This window comes from Nematolebias whitei, chromosome 8 (genome assembly GCF_014905685.2).
Source record: "Nematolebias whitei isolate Nwh7 chromosome 8, NemWhi1, whole genome shotgun sequence".
Lineage (NCBI taxonomy): Eukaryota > Metazoa > Chordata > Actinopteri > Cyprinodontiformes > Rivulidae > Nematolebias > Nematolebias whitei.
In genome coordinates this window covers 13,091,852-13,115,217 of record NC_056505.1, presented here as the reverse complement: position 1 = coordinate 13,115,217, position 23,366 = coordinate 13,091,852, and the positions used below count along the sequence as shown (strand labels likewise).

Sequence of the window (23,366 nt, the reverse complement as noted above, 5' to 3'; positions counted from 1 at the left end):
TTTATTTTATTTTTTTTTTTTAATTAGAGATCTTAATTTATTTCTCTGAGGAAAATATTTTTAAATGAAGATAAATATTTTGAAACGTATCCAAAGTTACAGGAAGTAAAAGGTATAGAACCTATCCTCTAAATGAAGCAAATATTTAGCTGTAATAATAACTAGCACAAAGTACACAATGAATATAAGAAGGTTGAGTCAGGTCCTCTGGTCAGATTCTTCTTTGTTGAAACTTTTCATCTTTTATCCAAAAGACTTCTTCAGTCTGAGGAGCTGCAAAAGAACTTATAAGCAGCACCCTCTCATGGTGGTTAAACCAGTTTGTTGGTGGCACTCAAGCTGTTTATGTGCAAAAGATGTTGATGTTGTTGAACCACCAGAGATTCAACCCTCCGATACAGACAGAGTGGCACCTTCCTCAAGAGCCTGCAACTCAAATCTTCAGTCAGCGGGCACTGAGCAAGGAAGATCCTTCAGAAGACACAGACCCAGCTGCTGAATGAACGGGTGAGACCAACCAATTTCACCAGTTAAGCTTTAGAGGCCAAAGAAGAGTGCATTTGACAGCAACATCATTTGGCCAGGACTTTGCGGTCCACACCCATCTGCAGGCCAGTCATCATTCTTTCAGGGATGAAGATGTGCACATCCTTGATAGAGAGGAATGTTGGTTCAAGAGAGGAGTAAAGGATGTCATCTTTGTGAAGAGAACCCATCCATCGTTAAACAGGGGCGGAGGCCTCCGTGCTCCACTGTCCCCTCTTACAATGCTGTTACTGCAAGTATCACTCAGCCCAAACAACTAGTTCTGGATGTTACCATCAAACTGGTTGATCCACTATGAGAATATGCTGCTTATAAGACTGAGTTTGTTGCAGCTCCTCAAACTGAAGAAGTCTTCTGGATAAAAGCCAAAACATTTCAACAAAGAAGAATCTGTCCAGAAGACCTGACGACCTTGTTAGATTTACCTGATGATATACAATGAATGAAAAACAAGAAAGCACTGGTGGGAACACTGAGTCAGCATTTACATTAATCAGTTAGTCTACAGTTTACCTGAGTGAAATTATTAACTAAAAGTTTAAAACTGCACTTTTTATACTCACACGTAAAACAAGTTTATGATAAAAACAGAACTTTTGTTTATTTTTTTCCTCAGAAAACTTTTTCTAAAAGCTTTAATTATCTCACCATCTGTAAAATATCTTCTATCCGCAGCTGCGCATCTTCCTGCTCATCTTGAGAAAGGGCGCTGCACAGCAGAAGAGAAAAGAGAAGGAAATGAAGTAGAACAGAAATAACTGAGCAGAATACGAAAAAGCTTTAAGGGACACTTAAAATGATGTTAAGAAAGAAAGTATAATGGCAGAAACATGATTTTTGTTGTTGTTCTAATATTGTTGATTGGCCATTGTGCTGCACCTCAATATGTTGGCAGTAGCTTTTCTCTCCTGAGGCAGAAGGTCTGGATCTCTGAGCACTTCCTCCAGGAGATAGATCACTGACATCTTTAGCTCCCCATTCATCTCAAAGTCCTAAACACAGAGACAAAGAGAGCACACATGCACTGGGTTGGCAAAGATCTAGCACCATGCTAGACCAAAACTACCATTCTTCATTCCATCAGTCATCAATCACTGAGGTGCAAACCTTTACCTGACCATGCTTTAGTCTCAGTCCCTTTATTCCTTACAGTTTCTGTTTCCAATTAAACTCCCATCTCACTTTAACTCTTGCTTAAAGGTCACTTTTAACAAGCTCTTTCTGCTCTGTAGCCACTACAAGATCGATGCAAATAGCTGTATAGTTTTGTATGTGTGTGTGTTTGTGTACACACGAGCACTAATAAGCTGACCAAAGTTGGCCTGTCATCACAGCATTTTGTTACTGAAGAAAAGTGCGTAAAACAGATCGATGCAGTTAGGTTGGAAGGACCCTACGCAGGGAGTCAGGCAATTACCTCCATGTTCAGTTCACTAGGTGCAGGCTGGTTAGCAGAAAAACGAGGTTGAGTTGGTTGTTCAGCTGAACTGGCAACAGTTTTCTGCATGTGTTTGCGTGCGTGCAGCTGTTTACATTTTTAAGCGCGAGCAGCGGAGCAGCAAGCAAACCCTTCCATCATCTGCTTTAATTAGACCACAAACTTCATCACCTGCAAAACAGGATCCCCTCACCCCCACACACGCTCATTTACACAAATGCACGCACACATCGCAGAGACACACGCGCGCACACACAGCAGTGGGTGGAAACAAACCTGTGAGTGTTTGGAGACCCAGTGACGCAGCACGTTGAGAACTCTGTTAGTCGCAGCTCTGCGGATGATGAACTCTTTATCACAGGTTCTCTCGGAGTTGGTAAACACTGCAGGAGGAGTGAAAATGACTTTCAATTCTCTTAGATGTCGCTATAATGAAAGCAACGTTACAACAAATCATTCCACAAACTGAGGTGTGAAGCATCCACAAATGTCTAACGTATCTTTGTTTGTGTGTGTGTGTGTCTGTTAGCATCATATCTCTTTGGGGTTGACTCCTCAAGTTAACCCAATTAATGATGGTTGCTTGAATTTAGGAAATATAAACATTGCTTTACCTCAGCTATTTGACAGATATTGAGAAAATATTTAGTTTTATAATAGCTGGGAGTTATCCCCACAACATACTCAGAGCACCAACAGATCACATGTAATCTTAATCACAGATACTGAATTCCATGTTGTAGTTGGTGAGCTTTAACCTCGAGCACTACCTCATTGAACAAGTCTTTGTTTATAACTTTGGCATCAGCTGTTAGAGACAGTCCAGTCTGTACATCCAACAATTACCATACATTTTGAAAGTTTCCGTAAAATCAGCTCCCTAGTTAATTATATATGATTTTTTTTTTTTAGATATTCATAGATTAGATCAGATGGTCATTTTTATACCTCCCCTCCCCTTGTGTTTCTCTTTTTCTTATCTAAACGAAAAGGGCAGCACCTCCCGAAGGCTGCGGCCTCAGACACCTCCGTCTCCCCATGTCTGTTTGTTTATGTTTTCTCGGACGGGCTGTACTGAAATGTAATTTTGTTGTGCTTCGGTGCAATGACAATGAAGCTGATTCTGATATTTTGCAAAGAGGCAGATAAATGACCTCTCAGACAGGAGCAACAGCTTTTTTTGTTCTACAGGCAGTTGGGAATAAACCTATGATTATGGTTTAATGGATTATTAGACTGATAATTGGTTAATTCTGTCCACGTTTTGTATCTGCCCTTTATTTCAAGCTCCAGAATAAACCATTTCTCATTCTGTGCATGTATGGATGAGTTTACCTGGTGGGGTACCATGTCCTGCAGCTGCAGTTGCAATAGCAAAAGCTGATGCAGGAGAAACTGAGCAGCGTGAATTCTCCCCAGACTGGACTGCAGATGCACAAACACATAATTATCATCAGCTCCAACAACACTGCTGGATTTATTATTACTGCTTTTACAACCCAAAGGAGAGAACACAAAGGAATTAAACTTTCTATTCTATTCTAACAAATAAAACATGATTGCAGAGGGTTAAAATGAGTCATTTGGCATTATGAGTAATTTCTTTACATGTAGGAAATTATTTATTATCTCATCTTGAACTGTTTTACTAGTGAATATAATTTGCACATGGTTAATTGGTGAAAATGATAATTAAGTTTGAAATTAATGTGACAGAGGAGTTTGTGTCCTTCAAAGTAAAACACTTCAATTCAAGCTCTTGTATTAAACAAATTAACAAACTTATAAATGTATTTTTTGTGTGCGTTTGTCAGCCCAACAATAAACTGAACGGTTTAACAAGTGTTTATCTGGAATAGTTTGGGCATTGTAAATTCTCCCCAAATATTCACTTTTTTTTAAAAGCTTACAGTAAAAAACAAAACAAGGACAGGACTGCAATTTGTCCACAGGAGCTCGTGCAGTTTTGGTTGTTAATATGTAAAAAAGTAAAAAATTAAATAAAAAAAAAGACAAAGTATTCAACGTTTTCTGTATTTTTGAAGTGGTTGGAAAAGTGTCGAAAAAATATGAAATGTTATCAAACAAATTTTTAAGTCACAGTTTTATCTTTTTTACCAATTAATCATTCTAATTAAAGTCTGTTTCCCCTGCAGCTCTCCAACTTAAAGAGAACATTTTCATTAATACCTTCCACATCGTCTATTTAAATAGATCCTAACCCTCTCGAGAAGCTCTAATATTTCACTCACAAACTTTTGCAAACCTATAGAGCTAATTTATGCCATTGTTTGGGTTCTGAGTGGATGTCAGGCTCAAGGGCTGAAGAGCTGTGGTGGACTCTGGGAATCTGCACCGTGTCCTGTCAGTTGACCACACATGTGACGCGGTGTAGTCATGAGTAATAAAGCACACATACGCAGCTGCAGTCTTACCTCCAGGCTGTCTGTAGCGAAGGTGTCGAGGCGTAGACGGAGAGCGACACGGAGACATGTCTCCTGCGTCGCTGCTCTGTGGAGACTCAGGGATGATTTTCTCCAAAGACGCTGATTCCAACACAGCTATGGACAGAAAGAGGACGAGAAGGACGATTATAACAGAGCTGGTTAGTCATGGTGACCATTTGGGTTGACGTTTTACAGAACAAGAAACCTTCATTTTGATAAAGTTTACAACCATTTATTTATTTATTTATTTATTTCGAACGACAATAAAAAGTAAAATCAAAGAAAGAGGAAAAAAATAACAGTCATGCCAATTGACATGCAAAAAGAAAACCTCATGGATATAAATATTTGCTTAATTTCCTCTCAGGTGTCTTAGAACATCATTAAAAGTGTTTTTTACCATGTTTATTTTAATGTTTCTGTCCAAGTATGTGAACAGTAATATAGTTTATTTCATATCATTCAGTTTTGAGAGTATTTATTCTTGGTTAGATGTAAACTTTGGCTCTAAGTGCAACAGGAGTATTTTTGTTTATACCGGATACTTGTGTTCTTTGTCAGAGGAGTTATGCGATGGAGTTAAATTCAAAGCAGTCTGCTCCAATGAATAGTGTTAAATTATTATTTTATATATTAATGTTTCTGTTAACTTGTAATTTTTATTATAAATGTTTCTGTTAAGTGCCCTGAGATGGCTTCTGTTGTGACTTGGCGCTATATAAATAAACTGAATTGAGTTATAAAGACGGGCAGCACGGTGGCGCAACTGGTAGAGCTGCTGCCTCTCAGCGAGCAGGTCCCTGGTTCAAACCCCAGTCCAGGGGCCTTTCTGGGTGGAGTTTGCATGTTCTCTCCGTGCATGCGTGGGTTTTCTCCGGGTGCTCCGGTTTCCTCCCACAGACCAAAAACATGCATGTTAGGCCAATTGGTAACTCTAAATAGTCTCTAGGTGTGAGTGAGAGAGTGAATGGTTGTTTGTCTCGTTTGTCTCTATGTGGCCCTGTGATGGACTTGCGACCCGTCCAGGGTGTACCCCGCCCCTCGCACAGTGATTGCTGGACATGGGCACCGGCGACCCCCGTGACCCAAAATGGAATAAACGGGTAAAGAAAATGGATGGATGGATGGAGTTATAAAGACTGTTTCATGACATACATTTACTAACCAATGTATTCAAATAGCTGAAATGGTCAGTGCATGAATATGGAAACTTGCTCTTAAATGTTGAAATGTTAAAAAGCACACATACTGCAGTTCAAACAGTAAACATACAACACAAGCAGACGCTATAAAAACACCAACTCATCAGGAGCTAAATGAACCAGGAGTCAGTTTGCAGGAAAGGTGAGTTGTGCTGATGGGTGATTGTTTAACACATGAACACACTGCATGTGTGTGTGTATTCATGTTCATGAGAGTTTAACAGCATCTTGTCATCGCTGCGGTACTTTTGATGCTCTGATGCTGAAGTTCTCCACTCTGATAGGTCTCTAACTCTACATCTAAAGGATGTGTGGTAGCAAGTAACAGGGACTTCCTGCTCATCGTAAAATTAATTTCACCTGCAAAACTGTAAACCTTGTTTAATAAACACAAGTACTTCAAGATGCTGCAGCAGAAGAATTGTTTGCATATGTCTAACTGCATTTGAACAAACTTGAGAAGAATACCACAGAAGCAGAAGTGTCCTCTGTTATCGCAGCAACATTAATTTACTTTAACTTTTTCTGTTGAAATTGTAACATACTTCTCCGAATGCTCCTTCGCAGTTTCCCACAGAAAGGGTCGATCTTCGGCACCTCGTCCCCCTCCCCTGCTGGACATGGACTCTGCTCAGGTGACGACGGAGTCAGAGGAGTCTGATCCTGCGGTGACTTGGGATTGTTGGGAGGAGGAGAGGTGGAGGAGAACGGAGGAGAGGTAGTAGTTGGAGTCGGTGTCTGAGGTGTTGGTGTCTGAGGAGTGTGGGTGGATGTGGGGCTACTGCCAGCAGACTGGGAAGAGCTGTGGTTCATAATGGAGTTGGACAGAGGAGACGCCAAGTCTAGTCCTCCGATTCTGGCAGTGATGGGGGAGTGAAGGGAAAGCTTTCGGGTTCGGACTGGGGAGGAGGTGCGGGACGAGATGGATAATGGAGGAGGGGAGGAGAACTTGCGGCAGAGGCGAGGGGATCTGTCGTTCATGCTATCGCTGCCTCGATTATTTTGATTGGTGGCAAAAAACAACTCCAAGGACCTGAAGAGGGGAGAAAAGCAGTAAATTAGTAAATACAAGTACTAAAGCAGTAAAGACAGAAAGAAACTTTTCCGTTACATTACTTACAAACTGATTTGGTTCGTTTTCCTAAAAGTGTAATAAAGGTTTGGTTTTGGCTCATAACATAGTGACGGACTGTGGGTTCACAAAAATAAAGATTTCAGTGTGCTCACAGAGAACTTTAGAAAACTAAACATTATTTTGTTGGATTTTGTTGTTGAAATAGGAGCAGTGATTTATAATGAGTGGACACAAAAGTGCAGGAAGAAATTATTGACAGATTTTTATTGTGGCTTTCTGTTCCATCACACTGAGCTGGAAATTAAAGTGAATGTCAGTTTTTATTGTAAACTGTATGCTTTTTATTGTATTTTAACAGTTCAGGAGTTTTACATGTTTTACATTGTTTTATAACTGCATGAATCCCCAGTCTCAATGAAGTGCAATAAATCTGAAGAGTGAGTGTGGACCTGCTGCAGCCTTAATAAAGCTGGATCCACGGAGAATCATCCTCAGTTTATTCAGTTTCCTTTGGCTCTGAGAACCTTCATCGCAACTGTCAGATCTGTTTGGCTTGAAATTGTCCTGAATTAATTTTAACACTCTTATTGGTTGTATATGAGTTTTTATTTTCAACAAATAAGCTTTAATGGGTTTAAAGGGGGGATGAATATTGCACTTTCTACATATTTGTGTAAAGCTACACATATTTTATCATAAATAAACTCATTTTTACGTTCAGAGTTGGAAATATTGCCCAATTCTCTTAAACTAGGAGCCTCTGACGTGCAATCAGTGTCTTTTGGCATCACTGCTGTACTCCGCTCAAAGCAATTTTAGATGTCTGATTGAATTTGACCAAGTTCTAAGATGGTAGGAGGAGTGAAAGAGGAATAAAAACAGGAATTCAATTTCAAAAAACAGTCTTAAGGACACGTTGGAAGCACTTGTAAGGCCCATGTGTCACATTAGATTTTTCTGTTTCAGACCTACTCAGATTTAGGCTGTTTTAACCAAAACCAGGCAAACAAAACTAGTGAGATGTAATTTAAAAAATCTATTGATCTATTGATTGTAAGCAAGTTTGAATTAAGAAATGGTCTGACTTTAGATATTGACTTTAATTAAGTAAATCATGCATGTCAGATTTAAACAAATTACCTGGATCGTTTGCTTCAAGAGCTTTCTACAACAGGTAAGATATTAATTATTCACAATGTTTCCACAGAACTCCACTTCCAAAGACCTGAACTATTGCTTTTATGGGTAAACTGCAGAATGACAATTCTGCACAGTAGAAGAAAACTGACTCTAAAATAAATTTTCTTCAAAGTTCAGTACTTTTCTTTTTAACATGAAACTGGTGCCTAAAACTATCAAACTGTTTTCCAGATGTGCATGTGAACATTTTTAATATAAATATAACATCTACAATCACCGCAAGCATCTCACCAGTGCCTTAAACCATAAAAACAATTATAAATAATAATAATAATAAATCACAAGGATCATCCTGTTCAAGTGCATAATCTGGACAGATAAATAAGCTGGATAGGAATGAACAAATTGTGTCTTAGATGGGAATATAAAGGAGAAAAATAAAGCACCGGGGAAATAAGGATGCATTAAAACCTTAAACAATAGATGAAAAATATATTTAAAACAACAGGCAGGAAAAGATCATCCAAACAGGAAATACTTAAAGATAAAAACTTAACAATAAAGCAATTCTTCTGTAAATAAAACGTGCTACTGTGCTGTTCCTTATTGCAGATTTTAAACTATATTTTGATCATTTCTTCCTGCATCATTCATTCAAACCAGTTAAGACAGGAGGAACAATAATCCCAGTTATCCATTCAGGCAAAGTAAAAGTAAAAGTCATGCATCAGTTTAACAACAAACAGAAAAAGAAGGAAAAGTGAGAGGGACAGATGTTGGAGGGCAGAGGAACATCTCAGTTACTTGGACTGATCCATAGCTATCTTCTTGATCTTCAGACTGTAGTCAGGACAGATGGATGAGATGGACAGACGGTCAAATGAGTGGTACCGTCTCCTGGAGTCGGAAGGAAAATGTAGAGACAAGGGAGATGAATGACACACAAAAAAGATTCAATGGATGAGTTATGGTTGTTAGATTGAGACATGATTAAAAGAGATGTAACAGAGATAGAAGATAGTTTTAGTGAAGATGTTGGGAAATTAATTAATTATTCTCTTGGAGGAAATCTGAGTGAGTATAGAAGATGTGAGTCGGAGAACTGCAGCATATTCAGAATTTATGATGAGGTTTGACCACATGGGAGTAAATCCAGCCTCAAAGTGACACAGAATATCCATCTTTCTCTTTATTAAAAATTTAAATGGACTCAGCTTTTGACCTTGAATTATATGTGAGACCTTCACTGTTTGCTGTTCCCCATAAAATGGTATGCAAACAAAATGTTGCTGCAAAAGTTACGCTTTTCTTTTTTCCTTACAGTGTTAATAATGAATGTTTTGTTAACAAATGACTGAAATGTTGTTTTGTAGACAAGTAAAACCGTGAGAAACCCAAGTCAAGATTTTAATTGTGCTTAAGCACAAACTGGTCAATAATGTTTACTCGTTTTATTTTATTGTTTTTCCCAAAAGGTGTTTCAACAAATAGTTTTAATGAAGTAGAAAATTTAAAAGTTTTAATCTGGATTTTGAAAGGCAGTTAGATTAACTACAAGTCTTCAAATATTTAGAAAGGAGGTGAAGTTTAGCAGATCCATATATTTCAATAAATGAAACACTGAAGCATCTGATTTTAACGGGGTGTTACTAATTTACAGACAAGTTTTATTTAAACTACATTTTGTCTTAAATGTATTTTTGTTTTTTGAACTCTTGAGTTTAACTTAGTCACCATAAGTACCTGGTTAGTTTAGTCACACTGTGGTACATTGAATTAACAATGTGTCTTTAAATGATCTCTTTCCACCATGTAATGTTTCAATCTACTTCAGCCTAACAGCTAAAAATAATTATTTTTAAAGTGTGTTGAACAGGAAATGGAACACAGATGTAGTAAAAATAAATAAATAAATAAAGCTAATTCCTTTCAGTGCTAAAATATTGACTTTTTATCCAATTTTCTCAACTTTTTCTCTTGAAATCTGTGTTAATTTGATCCATTTGCAGCAAATATCCCAGGACGGAGAGGAGATTGTCTGTATTATGGAATATGTCGACTTCAGGGGCTCAGTGTGTCCCCAGGTTCTCCATCTATCACAAAGGTTTGACATATTTCAGTTTCTGAACTTACCAAACCTACAGTCATGTCACAAGGACAGAAAAGTGTCAAAACATTTAATAAACACAGTTCCAGCAATTTTTCCATTTATAATTTTGAATGTTGGTTTTCGTGCAGGACCACTAAAATAAAATTAAGATTAAAAAAAAAGAAGGGACCATCCTCACAAACCCATCTTTTCCTCCTGCACATGTCTTCTATGTGATGCTTCCCTCCTGCTCTAATGTAATGAGCCACAAACTATGCAGAGTTATGTTTTGCAAACAAACCTTACCCTATGGGGTGCAAAGCTTTTTCAGTTTTAAATGAGTCGAGTAAAAGCGGTGGAAGAAATAAAAACACTATTGTAATGCAGCCAGAGACCTAATAAAAATGAACCTCATCTGTCCAACAGAATAATCCCCAAACTTCCCGCAAAAATGTTGTCAAGGCATCTGTTCTAGGCCACTCAAATACAGGCTTGTTTATTTTATCTAGTGTGAAATTACTTCACCGCTTGCTCTTGTTGAGGGCGGATGCATTTTTCCTCCTCTCCCTCCTCCGCTTTGCTTTGCTGCTCTGACCTGTCTATGAAACTTTTTCTGAGCCTCGCACCAAGGAAATCTACAGACCAACCAGGGGAAACCAGTTGAATAAACATTGTGTCATCGTTTCAGGACTTTTGGATTCTCACTGGCGCTGTCCTTTGCCACTCCTCGACACCTCCCGAGAATGTTTATGGATCTCACCAAAGGGAACAGGCTGATTATTACATCCTTATCAGAACTCCTACAGTGCCTCCGGGAGCATCCTTGGACATTTTCACTGCCCTTGTCGTCCCCACCCCCTCTGTAGAATGTCTACGTCACCATGTGCTCTTGTGCGAAGATTTTTTTTTCACTTTCATGCTTTTGATCTTCAGCCAGAGATTAAGAGCATGTTATGAACGTTTTTGCCTCCACAACCTATGTTGTCATTTTCATCACGTATTGTCAGTTGTAAATGAGTCTCTGAGGCTCAATGTGATTTATCTGTTTCAATAAAGGTTGAATGAGTTATCCCTGTTAAAATCGAATCTATCTGAGTCCAAAACAGTCACCAGAGTCTGACTTCATTGAGCTTTCAAGAATAGGACTAAAACATCTTTACAGAATATTTACATTAACATGTGTCTCATGTGTGCTGTTTTCTGCATTTTAAATTATCATTATTATTTTTTTGTCAGAATGGTTTAGACCTGATAGGAATGGAGGAGAAAGGCTTCTTGTAGATGTCAGCCAGCTTGTCCATGACCACAGCTGCTGTGGTGAAGATCCTGTAGGTGTGCAGGAAGGTGTTCAGGAAGTCTATGGAGAGGAAGCGCAGATCGGTCAGCCTCTCCAGCAGCCGCTCCACGCTGGCGTAGCGGATCTGGGGGACCTTGCAGGAGTTGAGCGTCTTGCTGAAGCAAATGTCAACATCATCTTTATGGAGGCGCACATCGGATCTGATGGATATACACACAAGCACATACACATACACACACACACACACACAAAATGATGCATGGGTGAATGCTTGGTGACAAAGCAAGTCAAAAGTTACAAAAGCAGCAAAGAATAATAAAAAAAGCCAAGTAAAACAGAAGAAAGGCCAATAATTTATTTTGGAGGAAAAGAACAAATATGAAATCAACACAATTATTTCTACACAAAAAATAAAAATGGATGGAACGGTATCAAAACAGTCACAGAAGTTTAAAAATAATAAAACAGGGTTATAATTTTTCTTATTCATTTAACTATTTTATAAATATAAAATAATTGTATTTAATGACAAAAGGTTTTTACAGCTGTCCACTTTACATTAATGAAGATTATATTGATTAAATTACAATTTTATTGCACACATGATGTTTTTTCCTTTTCAAAACTTTCTTGAACCTGAATATTCTTTCAGAAGGTTAACAAGTTCACCTCAAAGAGCAAAACTAAAATAAGCACATGCGTCTTTGCTTCAAATTTTTCTTAATCTGTCTCCTTTCCCTCAGGTTGCACTTAGAAAAGGACATTAATTAACTTTTTTTGGTTTTATTTCACTGTTTTATATTGGTTTGATCTTGTAAAGAAATACTTAGGATAATGTACAATCCTGAATGTGGAAAATAAAAATATTTAAATTACAAGAAATAATGCACTCAGGATTTTTACTTTTGCATTTTTAACAAAACAAGCCATTTTCTTTTGTTGTGTTTTCTACCAGCTTGTTGGTTGTATTGTATATGTTATTATATATAATAAATGTGTATATATTATGTATATATTGTATATAATATATGTATAATAAGTATACAATATATGTATAATAGATATATATTGTATATAATATATGTATAATATGTATATATTGTATATAATATGCATATTATATATCTATTGTATATAATATGCATAATATTGTATATAATATATATGTATTATAATACAGTTTTCTGTATTCATGTGACTGCTCAGAAAGTAAGGAAAGCTCTTTAAAAGTTCAAAATTGTTCAGAAAATTAAATCATAGGGTAAAAATCTGTATGTAAAATAAAATATTCTTGTTTAACTTTTTTAGCTCCTGTAATACACACATACCATTTTATTAGAGGCTTTTAATGTAGATTTTGCAGCATGCGCTCAGAATGAAAACACGAGTGTTTATCTTTAATGACATAAAAATTCTTACTTGATCATGTGCGGCACGGTGACTTTAGAGTTTTCCTCAAACACGCTGGTCATCAAGCCGTTACAGCGGATGTTATCTATGCACTACAGACAGAGAGAAAATCAACTGAGACAACAAAAACTGTAAAGATTTTTCTTTATTGTTTAAACAGAAACAAGAAACTGGTGACAAAAGCTGTCTAAAACACACTGACATGAAGATATTTTTGTATTTTCCCTGATAAAGTTTCAGTGCTTTCCACCTTTTCTGTGTAAAAAACGTTGTTTAAAAGTATGACTGACAATAAACAGTGATGAAAAAGAAGCCATTTGAAAACTGTCACTGTATTTTTCCTTCTGACAAGAATTAATCCAGTGTGACACACTTAGATGGTGACACCTTGTTTGCAAATAACTAAGGCAGTGAGCTGAACTCGGCCCAGGGGAGCCGCACCGCCGTCTGTGTTTACATATCACTAAGCTTTCTCAATGCTCAGAGGAGACACACTCTTGCTGTTGAGAGGTTCTTGTGTTTGTCTGGGATTGTGTTGGTGGGACTTGTGTATTACCTGGCTAATATCACTGGTCCATGCAGCCTTCTCCTGTCGCGATGGAGCCAGCAGCACCACGGTAAATGAAGGCGAATCTGAAGGTTCTACTACCAGCTTAAAGTCCAGCTGACCAAACACCTGCCCACCAGCTTTAGCTGCATAAGAAGAAACAACTTTTTATTGTAAAACAGGCAGGTATTGGTAGAAAAAATGACACATCTACTAATATCTACACACAGAGAAGGTTAATTTAGCAAACATCCTCTTTTCTTCTGTGCACCCTTAAGATTTATAAATAAAAAAAATGACAGTGAGCTCACACTTACACATGATTGCTTCACTCCTTACACTAGTGTGTAGCAAGCAGTTTGTCTGTTTGCTACATGAGTTGTCAAGGGGGAAATGTAATGGTCCTCTGTCATGTTAAAAGATCAAATTCTGATATTTAGAAGGGTGAACATCTGATATTTAAAGAAAGTCCTTTCTGGACAGTTGTTGTTTGGCACCTAACTAACCTTCATAATAATGAAAAGTCTAAATGAGCCAATAAGTTGTTTGTGCGTGGGGAAATAATTGAATTAACGCAATAAACTTACATTCTTCATCATTGGTGTCCGGTTCTTCTATAAGAGTGCATTCAATCAGTGACAAAACTCCACCTTGCTGTGTGATTAAAAAAAAAAAAAAAAAATCATTTAGAAACGAGTTTTCCTCATGGAGGGGTTTTAAACAGGTAACGGTGATGTCACCTTAAGAAGGTGCAGTTTTCCCCCAGAGCTGCGAGTGCACACTAGAAAGTGTTTGGTGAATAGAAAGCATTGCCTTTCCCCCTCTTTCTTCAGCGACAGTGAGCCCAGACGGACCTTGCTTAGTTTCCCTCGCTCCACTGATGGCAGCTGGATCAGAGAACCTGTGGGAAAGCGAGGGGCAGAGGATTACATGACAAACACTAATCTGTGTGCTGTTCACCAAGTGTTTATGGTGATGCAAAAATGAGTAATACACAAAACAAACTGCCAAACTGAAACCTGGTTTTGGTCTGAGTGTGCATCCTACAAATAAACTGCGAGGTTAGTTGCAAATTTTCACCTTTTTCAGTGACTAAAACTATGCAGATAAAAGTCAGCACATCACCTGCTGCATGTTTTTACCAGAGATTTGACCAAGATCATCATATGTTATAACCGTTTTTGTCAAAACGTGAACACATTATGTGAAATTTTACAAAATGCTGTGTCGTATGGTGTTCTGTTAGTGAATGGAGTGTGGGTTGTGAATGACTGTCGGCAACTACAACTCCAAATTTTAGCTCAATATCTATAAAATTCTGAAGTTATAACAATTATGGTGTTTACTAAGGTTGATTAGTGGTGACAGCCATCATGAATTGGTTTAAATTCAATACTTCATCAGTTGTGAGAGTTTTATTGATATCTGTCCAGTTGTTTATGAAACATTTTGCTAACAGGCAGGCAAAGATGGCTGTAATAGTTCAGGTCAAAATAATAAAACCCTTATGCACACATAATTAATGCTGTTACAGGACTCTCAGCTACAACCATTACAAAGTTATGCTTAATATCTGTAAAAAACGGCTGAGCTGTCGTCATTGCACTTGCTAAGGATGTCAAAGCTGCGGTGGCCATCTTCAATGGGGTTGACTCCAGTTGCAGATGAACAGTGATTACTTACTGAGTTTCAATAAAATGTGTTCAGTAGTTCATGAGATGTGTTGCTGATGCTACAAACAAACGCAAAGAGACACGAGCAAAAACACTAAAGTCAGCCTTTGTTTGTTGTCGGCGAGGTTTCACTGTCAGGACTTCATTCCCTGTTATCTGACTCATCCACAGCTTGAAAAGCTCAGTCTCCTGTGTGAAGCATCCTCTGAGGTGTCAGCCAACAGCCACAACATTAAAACCACTGACAGGTGAATTACACTGATTATCTTGTTGCAGCACAGCCCTTCTCTTCTGGCGTTTATGTGGGTGTTACTTTGACAAGTCCTTCCTACTTAAACATTGTTGCCAACTGAGCACACCCGTCTCTGGCAACATCAGCTGTGCCCTTCCTCACTAAGACGGTGGTGCACCATGAACCAGAGCACCGCGACAAACGCTAATCCGCAGAAAACAAAGTACACAGTCTGAACACAGATCACAAAGTACTGGCTGAAACATCCAAATGCCAAAAACTACAACAGGTTCTGTATCAAAAGTGAAAGAGGGCACAGATGTTTTGGTATGGTATGGTATAAAGTTTATTCATTTTAAAAATACAAAACAGTTTCATAACTATATAAAAAAAAATGCAAGAGATTTAAAATGAAAGGCAGCAGCACAAAGGAAATTTTATGTTATTTGGCAGATAATTTATTTTTTATTGTTGGAAGTGGGAAAGTGGATTTAATTTTACCAAATGGAGTCATTTTTTAAATGCATGTTGATTTTAAAACATCACTTTCAGTTTTTTGTGTGTTTTGAATGAGAATTTGAAACTTACTGAATGAACATTGGTGCCAACATCAAATAAATTTAACCCTATATCGCCATAATAAATATTTTGAAAAATCTTACTTTTTCTTTGGACCATAATTTGTTGCCTGAGGTTTGAAATGCAAAATGAATAGGCGTGTTATCAAGAATAAACTTATGTTGTTAAATTGGACAGTCATTTCTGCAGAAAACTGATTTATCCATCTTAAAAACAGCCAGCTTGTTTTGCACGTCTGCTTAGACTTAAAGCGTTGTGTTAAAAAAAGTAATACATGCATTTAATTTGAATGAGTATAACAACTTAATTTGAAGAATTTAGACACTTTCTGTTTGCATTGTCATAAATAAAGTGGTATTTTCACTTTTTTAAGAGCTGACTATATAAAAATTAATGATTTATATAGTTCTACTTGATGAAGACTCACCCTGCCTGACGAAGGTCTGGCTGGTGTCCAGCAGGATGTCACAGCCCTCAACAATCATCCTCTCAATGGCCAGATTCTTCCGGATGTTTTCTGTGTCGCTCACCTCATCGTGCATTACTCTAAAAAAAAACACACAGGTTACTTTTGTTTCTGGGTTTTCTATAAATACTTATCAGAAAGTCTGAATGTTTTGACCCATACCTGGACAGTTCTTCTAATTTGGACTTGGCAAATTCAAGACTTTTGCGCTCCACGTGCTCATGGGGAGTGTGAGCCAGCAGTTCATGCAGGGTGATGATGTAACGGGGAATCTTTTGGGGAAAAAGAGAACTGAGTAAAAAAGGTTTTTATTGCAGCAACAAGTGGAAGACAGAACTGATCATGTGTTGCAGTTGTGTCGTATGTTTGGTAAGAAAGGAGCTGAGCCTCTGGATTACCTGGAACATGGGATATGTGAGGAAGGTTTCGAGCATCCTCCCCTCACAGGCAGCATTAGACTCATACTGCTTCAGCAGCTTGTCAAAGTCTCTGTTCTGCTTGCAGTTGGCCAAAACTTGCAGACTGTACTGATGGTTACGCACAAACTCCTGGTAGATGTTGAGCATTGGCAGCAGGATGTCGAACAAGTCAGCTAGAAACAAAAACACAGTTTGTAACATGCACAGCATGCAAGTCCACTGTGGGTAAAAGATAAAATACCAGAATATTCTGGTGGGAAGTTTAAAAATCTAAGTGACAAAACTTACATTTTTCAAAATTTACCTAATTAAATGTCTCTAGAAGAGTCAGAGACTGAGGAGGTTGAACTAAGACTTTAGAAAGTTATGATTAAAAACAGATTTTTAAGCAAAAGATCTTAAGATCCTCTCCAATGTGCTAGATCAGACCAAAAGAATGTCATAACAAAAATGTGAAATATTCATTTTCTTCCACAAATTCAGGAGTATTGTGGGAGAAGCAGCATCCCATTGTCTTTATGAATAAATTGATTATTTTTTGACCTGGACACGAGCTTGCAGATTTCTCATTACGTCATCTTAATAAGCAAGTAACTTCAACAAGAAAAACAGGGAATGTAAAATTGTACAGTAAGTCAAAGAATAAAAATTAAAAAAATCATTAAGCAGGTACTAGTATAAAAATAGCAATAAAAAAAACTGATGACTGTTTTGAAAACCAAAAGTGTTGTACAGATTAAAGCACAACAAATAATCTTATTCTAAAGATGAGCTTGATAAACCTTTAAAGTATTTGTTGAAATATACAGTTACTGTAAGATGTGGAACATACTGCAGATAAAAAGCCAACGTTCAGAGTCTGCCTGAACAAAAGGTCCTGTTGGGTTGACGGGTCTAATCTGGAGCCTTCTTCTGCTTTTATTTGTTACGAGTAATTTGCTGTCACATCTTTCAGCACCCTGTTTCCAAGGCGATGCTTATCTGTTTAGGAGACGTTTTTAGAAGGAGAAATAGTGACAAGCCTCCTGGCCTGAGCGGTCATTGTCTGTCAAGACAATGAGTGTGAGGGTTGGAGGCTGAGATAGGAAACCGTGTTGGTGTGTGTGTATGTGTGTGTGTGTTCTGTGAGGTAACAGCTTACCCAGCACCAGTGTTGGCCAGTTGGCTATCCTCGCCTTCAGACCCTGATGGAAAATCTCATGTAGGAACATGATGGTCTCACTGGAGACACAAAGTAACACGGCATGAAAAAGACAAGAAAAATCTGGTTTCAGCTCATTTGTCTAATTTTTCATAAACTTATTTTAAATCAAAGAAAATGAGAATGTGATACTTTTGTTCATTACACATGAATGTTCTCCCACAGATGCACCCACCTGTTGAGAAAAATGCTGCTCACGTCGTCGTGGCTGATGGGGGGCTTCTTGGAACTGGCAGCCATCCTCAAAGGTCTGAGGAAACAGTTGACCAGAATATAGAGCTGGTGGACGTACCTGTCAAAACACCAGGCACGCACAGATGGAATAAGAGTATATTTTACTTGGGTTGCATACTGCATATATAAACGGCATCTGTCATGTTTCTTTAAAAAAAAAAAAAAAACATTAATCAGTGTTTTTTAAAAAGGTTTGTTGTAACATTACATAAAGTTTTAATCCTGCTGCCTTTAGCTGGTAGTAATAATAGTGTTACTTTAGCTGCTTATGCTATAAAACAATAATGTTTCTTGTACTTTTTACTTTCCTTTGATTCAAGTTTTATTTTTTATGTTGCTTCTAAAACTTTATCTTAATAACTTCTATGTTTTGTTCTGTTCTGTGTTGATTTTGATAAACTACTGCCATGAAATGCAGGAGATCATTTAATTCCCTTTGTGTTTGTCTGTTTGTTAGCAAAATATCTCATAAATCATCACACATATTTTCACAATATTAGAAATTTATCACCAGATGAGTATCTAAAACAAACTTTTTGGAGTCGACCTGATTTAAGTTGGCCACCACTGCTAATAAGAAACAAAAGTCTATAAATCAGTCAATTTACAGACACGGAGGTAAGATTTAGTATTATAGGAGATAAATGTCACACCAGCACCAACTCTGAGTGCTAACAGATTGTGTACTGTTCTTTAAACATTCAACATCAACTGTTGGAATAAATCTGGTCTGCCTGTTTGTAAAATATGTCATGAACTACTGAATGGGTTTTAGTGAACTTCTTAAAAATATACTCATAGGATGCACATCTACAACAGCTTAACTATGAAACAACCTGAATCAAGATGGCTGCTATGGCTAATAAGTCTTAGCCTACACAAAAATGCTATGACTCTGTCAATTTTACAGATATTTAGCACATTTTTGGAAAAGTTTTAGCTGGAAGTCCTAACATCTTATAGTGCTAACTAAATATATACTTTTTTTGCTTTTTGTAAAACTTTCACGTGCAATTCAGCGGGCGATATGCACTCCATCAAGGAATGCTGGCATTATTTAGTTAAACGTGAAAAGCTACACTGACAAAAATAATAATTTTACAGCTCTGTGAACAGCTGAGGGAGACCTATCTTATTAAAACAAACCCATTAAACCTCAATAAGCTTTTTTAATGTGGCAAGCTGGTGTTGTGGTGATCATTAAAAGTTCAAACCTCTTTATGATTACATTTAATTTTCACTTTACTGATTTGACTAACTCAGTTACAACTAAATTACATTTATAGACCAGTCAGACTGTTATCTCACTGTTTTCCATAGTAAGATAACTGTGCTGCAGTGACAGTCGTACTACAGTGTGAGCTGTCGCTCCAGGCGTAATGTATTTACATACTCTGTCTCAGCCTCCACCATATTGAAGACGATCTGGTTCCTCTTCCTCATGCTCTCAGCATGAGGAGAACAAATGTAGTCCTGAACAATGATTTTCCACTTCCTGCGACAGAGCCAGCCTCTCATGAAACTTTGCACCTGTGGATGAAAATTGAACAAGTATGAAATAAATATACATTTGTAAATATTTAAATAGTCCAGCTTCAGATTTGGATACATTTGTTGTTACCCTTCATTGGAACAATGATCCAGTTAAAAGTAATTGTCTAATGTTTATCTGCACACATTTAGTATGTGATAAACAAGAAGAAAATGCCAACAAAAAAAATGGTTTGTCCTTATTTTACAAAGATATGCTAAAATAGTTTGGCCAAATCTATAACTACCCTTAAAAAGACAAATAATTCTTGCATTATAGTCACATTTCAAATTAAACTTTTGACTTTTATGAGTATCGAGTGTCCACGTTTTTATTTTATTTTACTTCTTCATGTTTAAAGGGAACAAAGAGCCACTAAGTTGTTTGGTATGGTTGTGCACCATGCCAAACATGGAGCAGAAAAAGCCAAAGCCGGGTTATCTGAGGAGCTTAGATAAAAGATTATAGATCTTCATGTTCAGGATAAAAAGGCTACATGACCATCTCCAAACAGCTTCATGTTCCTGTGAACACAGCCACCAATATTATTGAAGTTATAATGTTTATTTATGGGACTGTAGCCAACTACCCAAAAGATGGGCGCAAGGGGAAATGCAACTCCCGGTTAACCAGACAGGCAGTAGGAATGGTAGAAAAAGAGACAAATAAACCATCCATAACCATTAAAGCTAAATTTCAAGGTCAAGGTCCAAATTTTCTGATCACACCATCTATCACATTTTGAATCATAATGCCATTCATGGAAGGGGAGAAAAACAAAAAAGACAAGCAGTAATTTATCAGAATGCATGTTGACAAGCCCCAAAGTTTCTAGAACTAATGAGACAAAATTGAGTTTTTTTTGGTCAGAGTATTGTGCAAGGGTACCAACAAATGTATTCACGTCTGTACACGTATGTATTAGCAGTAAAGTGAAACACTGAATATGAAAAACTATCTTTACCTTTTTGATTTTTTTTATGTCTGGATCGTCGTTTGTATGGTAGACATGATACGGCCTCATCCGCTCCTTAGTTTTGTTCAAAGCTACAATCTTTAAAGAAAAGAGATTCAGACGTTCAAAATGTGGCACACTGTCAAATTCTTTTATTTATTTATCAAAAGCACATTTCATAAAATACAGCAAATGACTGTAATACATTCTAGTTTCTTGTCTTAATGTTAAATACGTGTTAGTGTGTCTAGCCAAAGAATTGTTGGTGTTTATTAGATACTAAATAGACCTGGTAAAAGATACAAAAAAAAGCTTTTATAATATTTTATGTTTGAAAATTGAGGAATAGTTAATAAGTGCAAAAATCAACGTCATTCTGTCAATAGAATAAATCATTAAAATGCCAGTAGCATCTTAAAAAAAGCATTATTTAATGATTAAATCATCAAATGTAGGGACTCCTGCACCACACTGTTTTAACTCTTTACTGACAGTTTGACTTCATCACATTTGGAGTAAAATACGAGAGATGAAACCAAATTAGTTTTCGGCTTCGCACACTTTCCTGTGTTTTCACACAAAGAAAACCCAGTCTGCCAACAGATGACAGTTACTCTGGATAGATGCTGTAAGTATTCATAAACAGAGTGGTAGCCTTGTTACACATGCAGATATTTCTTAAAGAAAAAAATAACATTTTTGCAGTTTTTCAACCAAAAGCCAAGCTCAGTGGATCCAATGAGACACGTGAGCAGCGTGCAGTGAGAAAAGTTCTGCACATGTTGCTCCAGGGGGGAGCTACCACCATAAAGTTTATTTATTCACATGAAGATGAAATTACAATCACTAACCAGATGTTTATGAGAGAGGAAAATAAAACAGTAAAGGTTGTAACCATCTGCCCTACTGAGCAGAAATGAACCAAACTCATGTTGACAGAACATTTATTTCATGTCACGTCTTCAGCACGTCAGTATAACATGTATATGTCATGATAAATTAGATATTTCATTAAAACACCCAAACCTTCCTTGGCTTAATTCATTTAGTTACAGTCCAGATGTAGCATGGCCTGATTATTCTTTTTATCTGCTGCCATGTAAGATGGCCCATCAAGTAGTCACATTGTCTGTTAGCAAAATATTTCATAAGCCACTGTACAGGTTTAATTGAAACTTTACAAAAATATCACTGCATGTGCATTTACAGCTGATTACATTTTGGAGTCAGCTTGATGTAAGGCATACACCCCAGTTAATGAATCTTAGCAAACACTAAAATGGTTGAAGCTCAGTCAGTTTTATAAATACTGAGATACATTTTGGTATGGTAGTAGATGAGAGTTATCTCCTTTACTACTACAGGAGCAGCTGTGGTGTAGAGGTAGGGCAGTTGACATGAGACCAGAATGTTGCAGGCTCAACTCCCTGCCATGCCCACATGTTGTGGTGTCCTTGAGCAAGACACCCAATCCCTTACTGCTCCCCAGGTGCCCACATAGCTGCCCGCTGCTCCACCTGGGTGTATCTTTATGTGGGATGGGTTAAATGCAGAGCACAAACCATCATTGTAGAAATATACAGTGATGATAACACAGCACTTTCTTTCTTTCGTTAACATATACTAAGTGCTAACAGATTATAAATTATTTTTGTTTAAAACTTTAGCATTTAAAGCAACAGGCAATAGGCACTCCTTTAAGGAATGCTAATTTTGAACATGATCGGGGTAGAGTTGAACCCAGGGTGCAGACAAACACGGAGGAACTCGAGGTTAAAATAAAGAAAACTGATTTATTTAGCAGAACACAAAAACAAAGGCTGGCATGGCAGCAAAACGTACAGCAAGTGGAACAGACCATGAGAGCTGTGGAAAGCACAATCCACAGACAAGGTGGAAACACAGAGCTGCTGAACTTAAAGAGACACTAACGAGACACAAAGATGAACACCTGGGGTGATTGGGACTGGGAACAGGTGAAGCAGGAGCTGGCAACATAAAGGGGAAAACACTGGGGAGGATGGAAACACAAGCACAACAGGCTCAGAAAAATAAATAAAATCAAAAGGAGACATAAACACCACAAAAACACATGGATCCTACAGTATTTTGTTAATTTTACAATTTGGAAATATGTTCTCAACTGTCCTGTGTTCGTTTGTTTCTCCTCACACTCCTCTCAAACTTGCACCACCATGGTGTCTTCACTCTGTGAATTTTAAAATCAACAATAATCCTTTGCAGCTGTAGCCTTTAATAAGGTTGTCTCCACATGCTCAACTTAGCTAATGTGTTCACCGCCTGGTCATTCGAACCTAAAATATGTCATTTTTAGATGCCTTTTAACACAGATGGATACATGCTTTTCTTTTCCTGTTATTATATCAGGTCTTTAAAATAGCTTTTAAAAAAGGAGGTACAATTTAGTTTTTTTAAGTTTCAGTCCAACATTTAATTTGAATATGAACAAAACAACTTTTGAAGAGATAAAACATTAATCATATCATCAAATACAATACTACTTAAATGATGTTAATTCATACATTTCAAAGTTTAGTAGGATCACTTATTGTTAATGGTAAAAAAAAAAGGTTCAGTATAATCTGAAACCCTATGCTGTGTGTTAGTATGAGGAGAAAGAGAATAGTAATTTGATTAACAGTGTGTGTTTTATGTCTAAGCATGAACATGTGATTTATTGTGCAGAGACGGCAGCACAAACACGTTGTGTTCAATGCTGGTGAGGAGGCTGATGAACAGTCTTTATTGAATGCTGGACTTCTCCTACTACACCCAGAGGTGGCTGAGATCAGCCCACACTCACGCTTTCGCTTTCCCGGCCATCATTAACAGAAATCACGACGTGCACATCCACATATACAGTA

At 37.3% G+C, this 23,366-nt stretch overlaps 1 protein-coding gene across 1 annotated transcript in view; it reads right to left on the bottom strand.

Annotated features, from left to right (window-relative positions):
• Nucleotides 1-23,366, bottom strand: part of rasgrf2b (Ras protein-specific guanine nucleotide-releasing factor 2b) — a 55,302-nt gene that overhangs the window by 6,764 nt on the left and 25,172 nt on the right. The window contains exons 4-21 of the mRNA XM_037680295.1: nt 20,491-20,580; nt 19,389-19,525; nt 17,937-18,053; nt 17,702-17,781; nt 16,540-16,733; nt 16,304-16,413; nt 16,103-16,221; nt 13,932-14,092; nt 13,779-13,845; nt 13,201-13,337; nt 12,654-12,736; nt 11,186-11,434; nt 6,179-6,666; nt 4,420-4,545; nt 3,320-3,409; nt 2,261-2,367; nt 1,426-1,538; nt 1,195-1,255 (exon numbers count right to left, since the gene is read on the bottom strand). Of these exons, the coding sequence (XP_037536223.1) occupies nt 1,195-1,255; nt 1,426-1,538; nt 2,261-2,367; nt 3,320-3,409; nt 4,420-4,545; nt 6,179-6,666; nt 11,186-11,434; nt 12,654-12,736; nt 13,201-13,337; nt 13,779-13,845; nt 13,932-14,092; nt 16,103-16,221; nt 16,304-16,413; nt 16,540-16,733; nt 17,702-17,781; nt 17,937-18,053; nt 19,389-19,525; nt 20,491-20,580 (2,529 nt within the window). The remainder of the gene's footprint in view (nt 1-1,194; nt 1,256-1,425; nt 1,539-2,260; nt 2,368-3,319; nt 3,410-4,419; nt 4,546-6,178; nt 6,667-11,185; nt 11,435-12,653; nt 12,737-13,200; nt 13,338-13,778; nt 13,846-13,931; nt 14,093-16,102; nt 16,222-16,303; nt 16,414-16,539; nt 16,734-17,701; nt 17,782-17,936; nt 18,054-19,388; nt 19,526-20,490; nt 20,581-23,366) is intronic.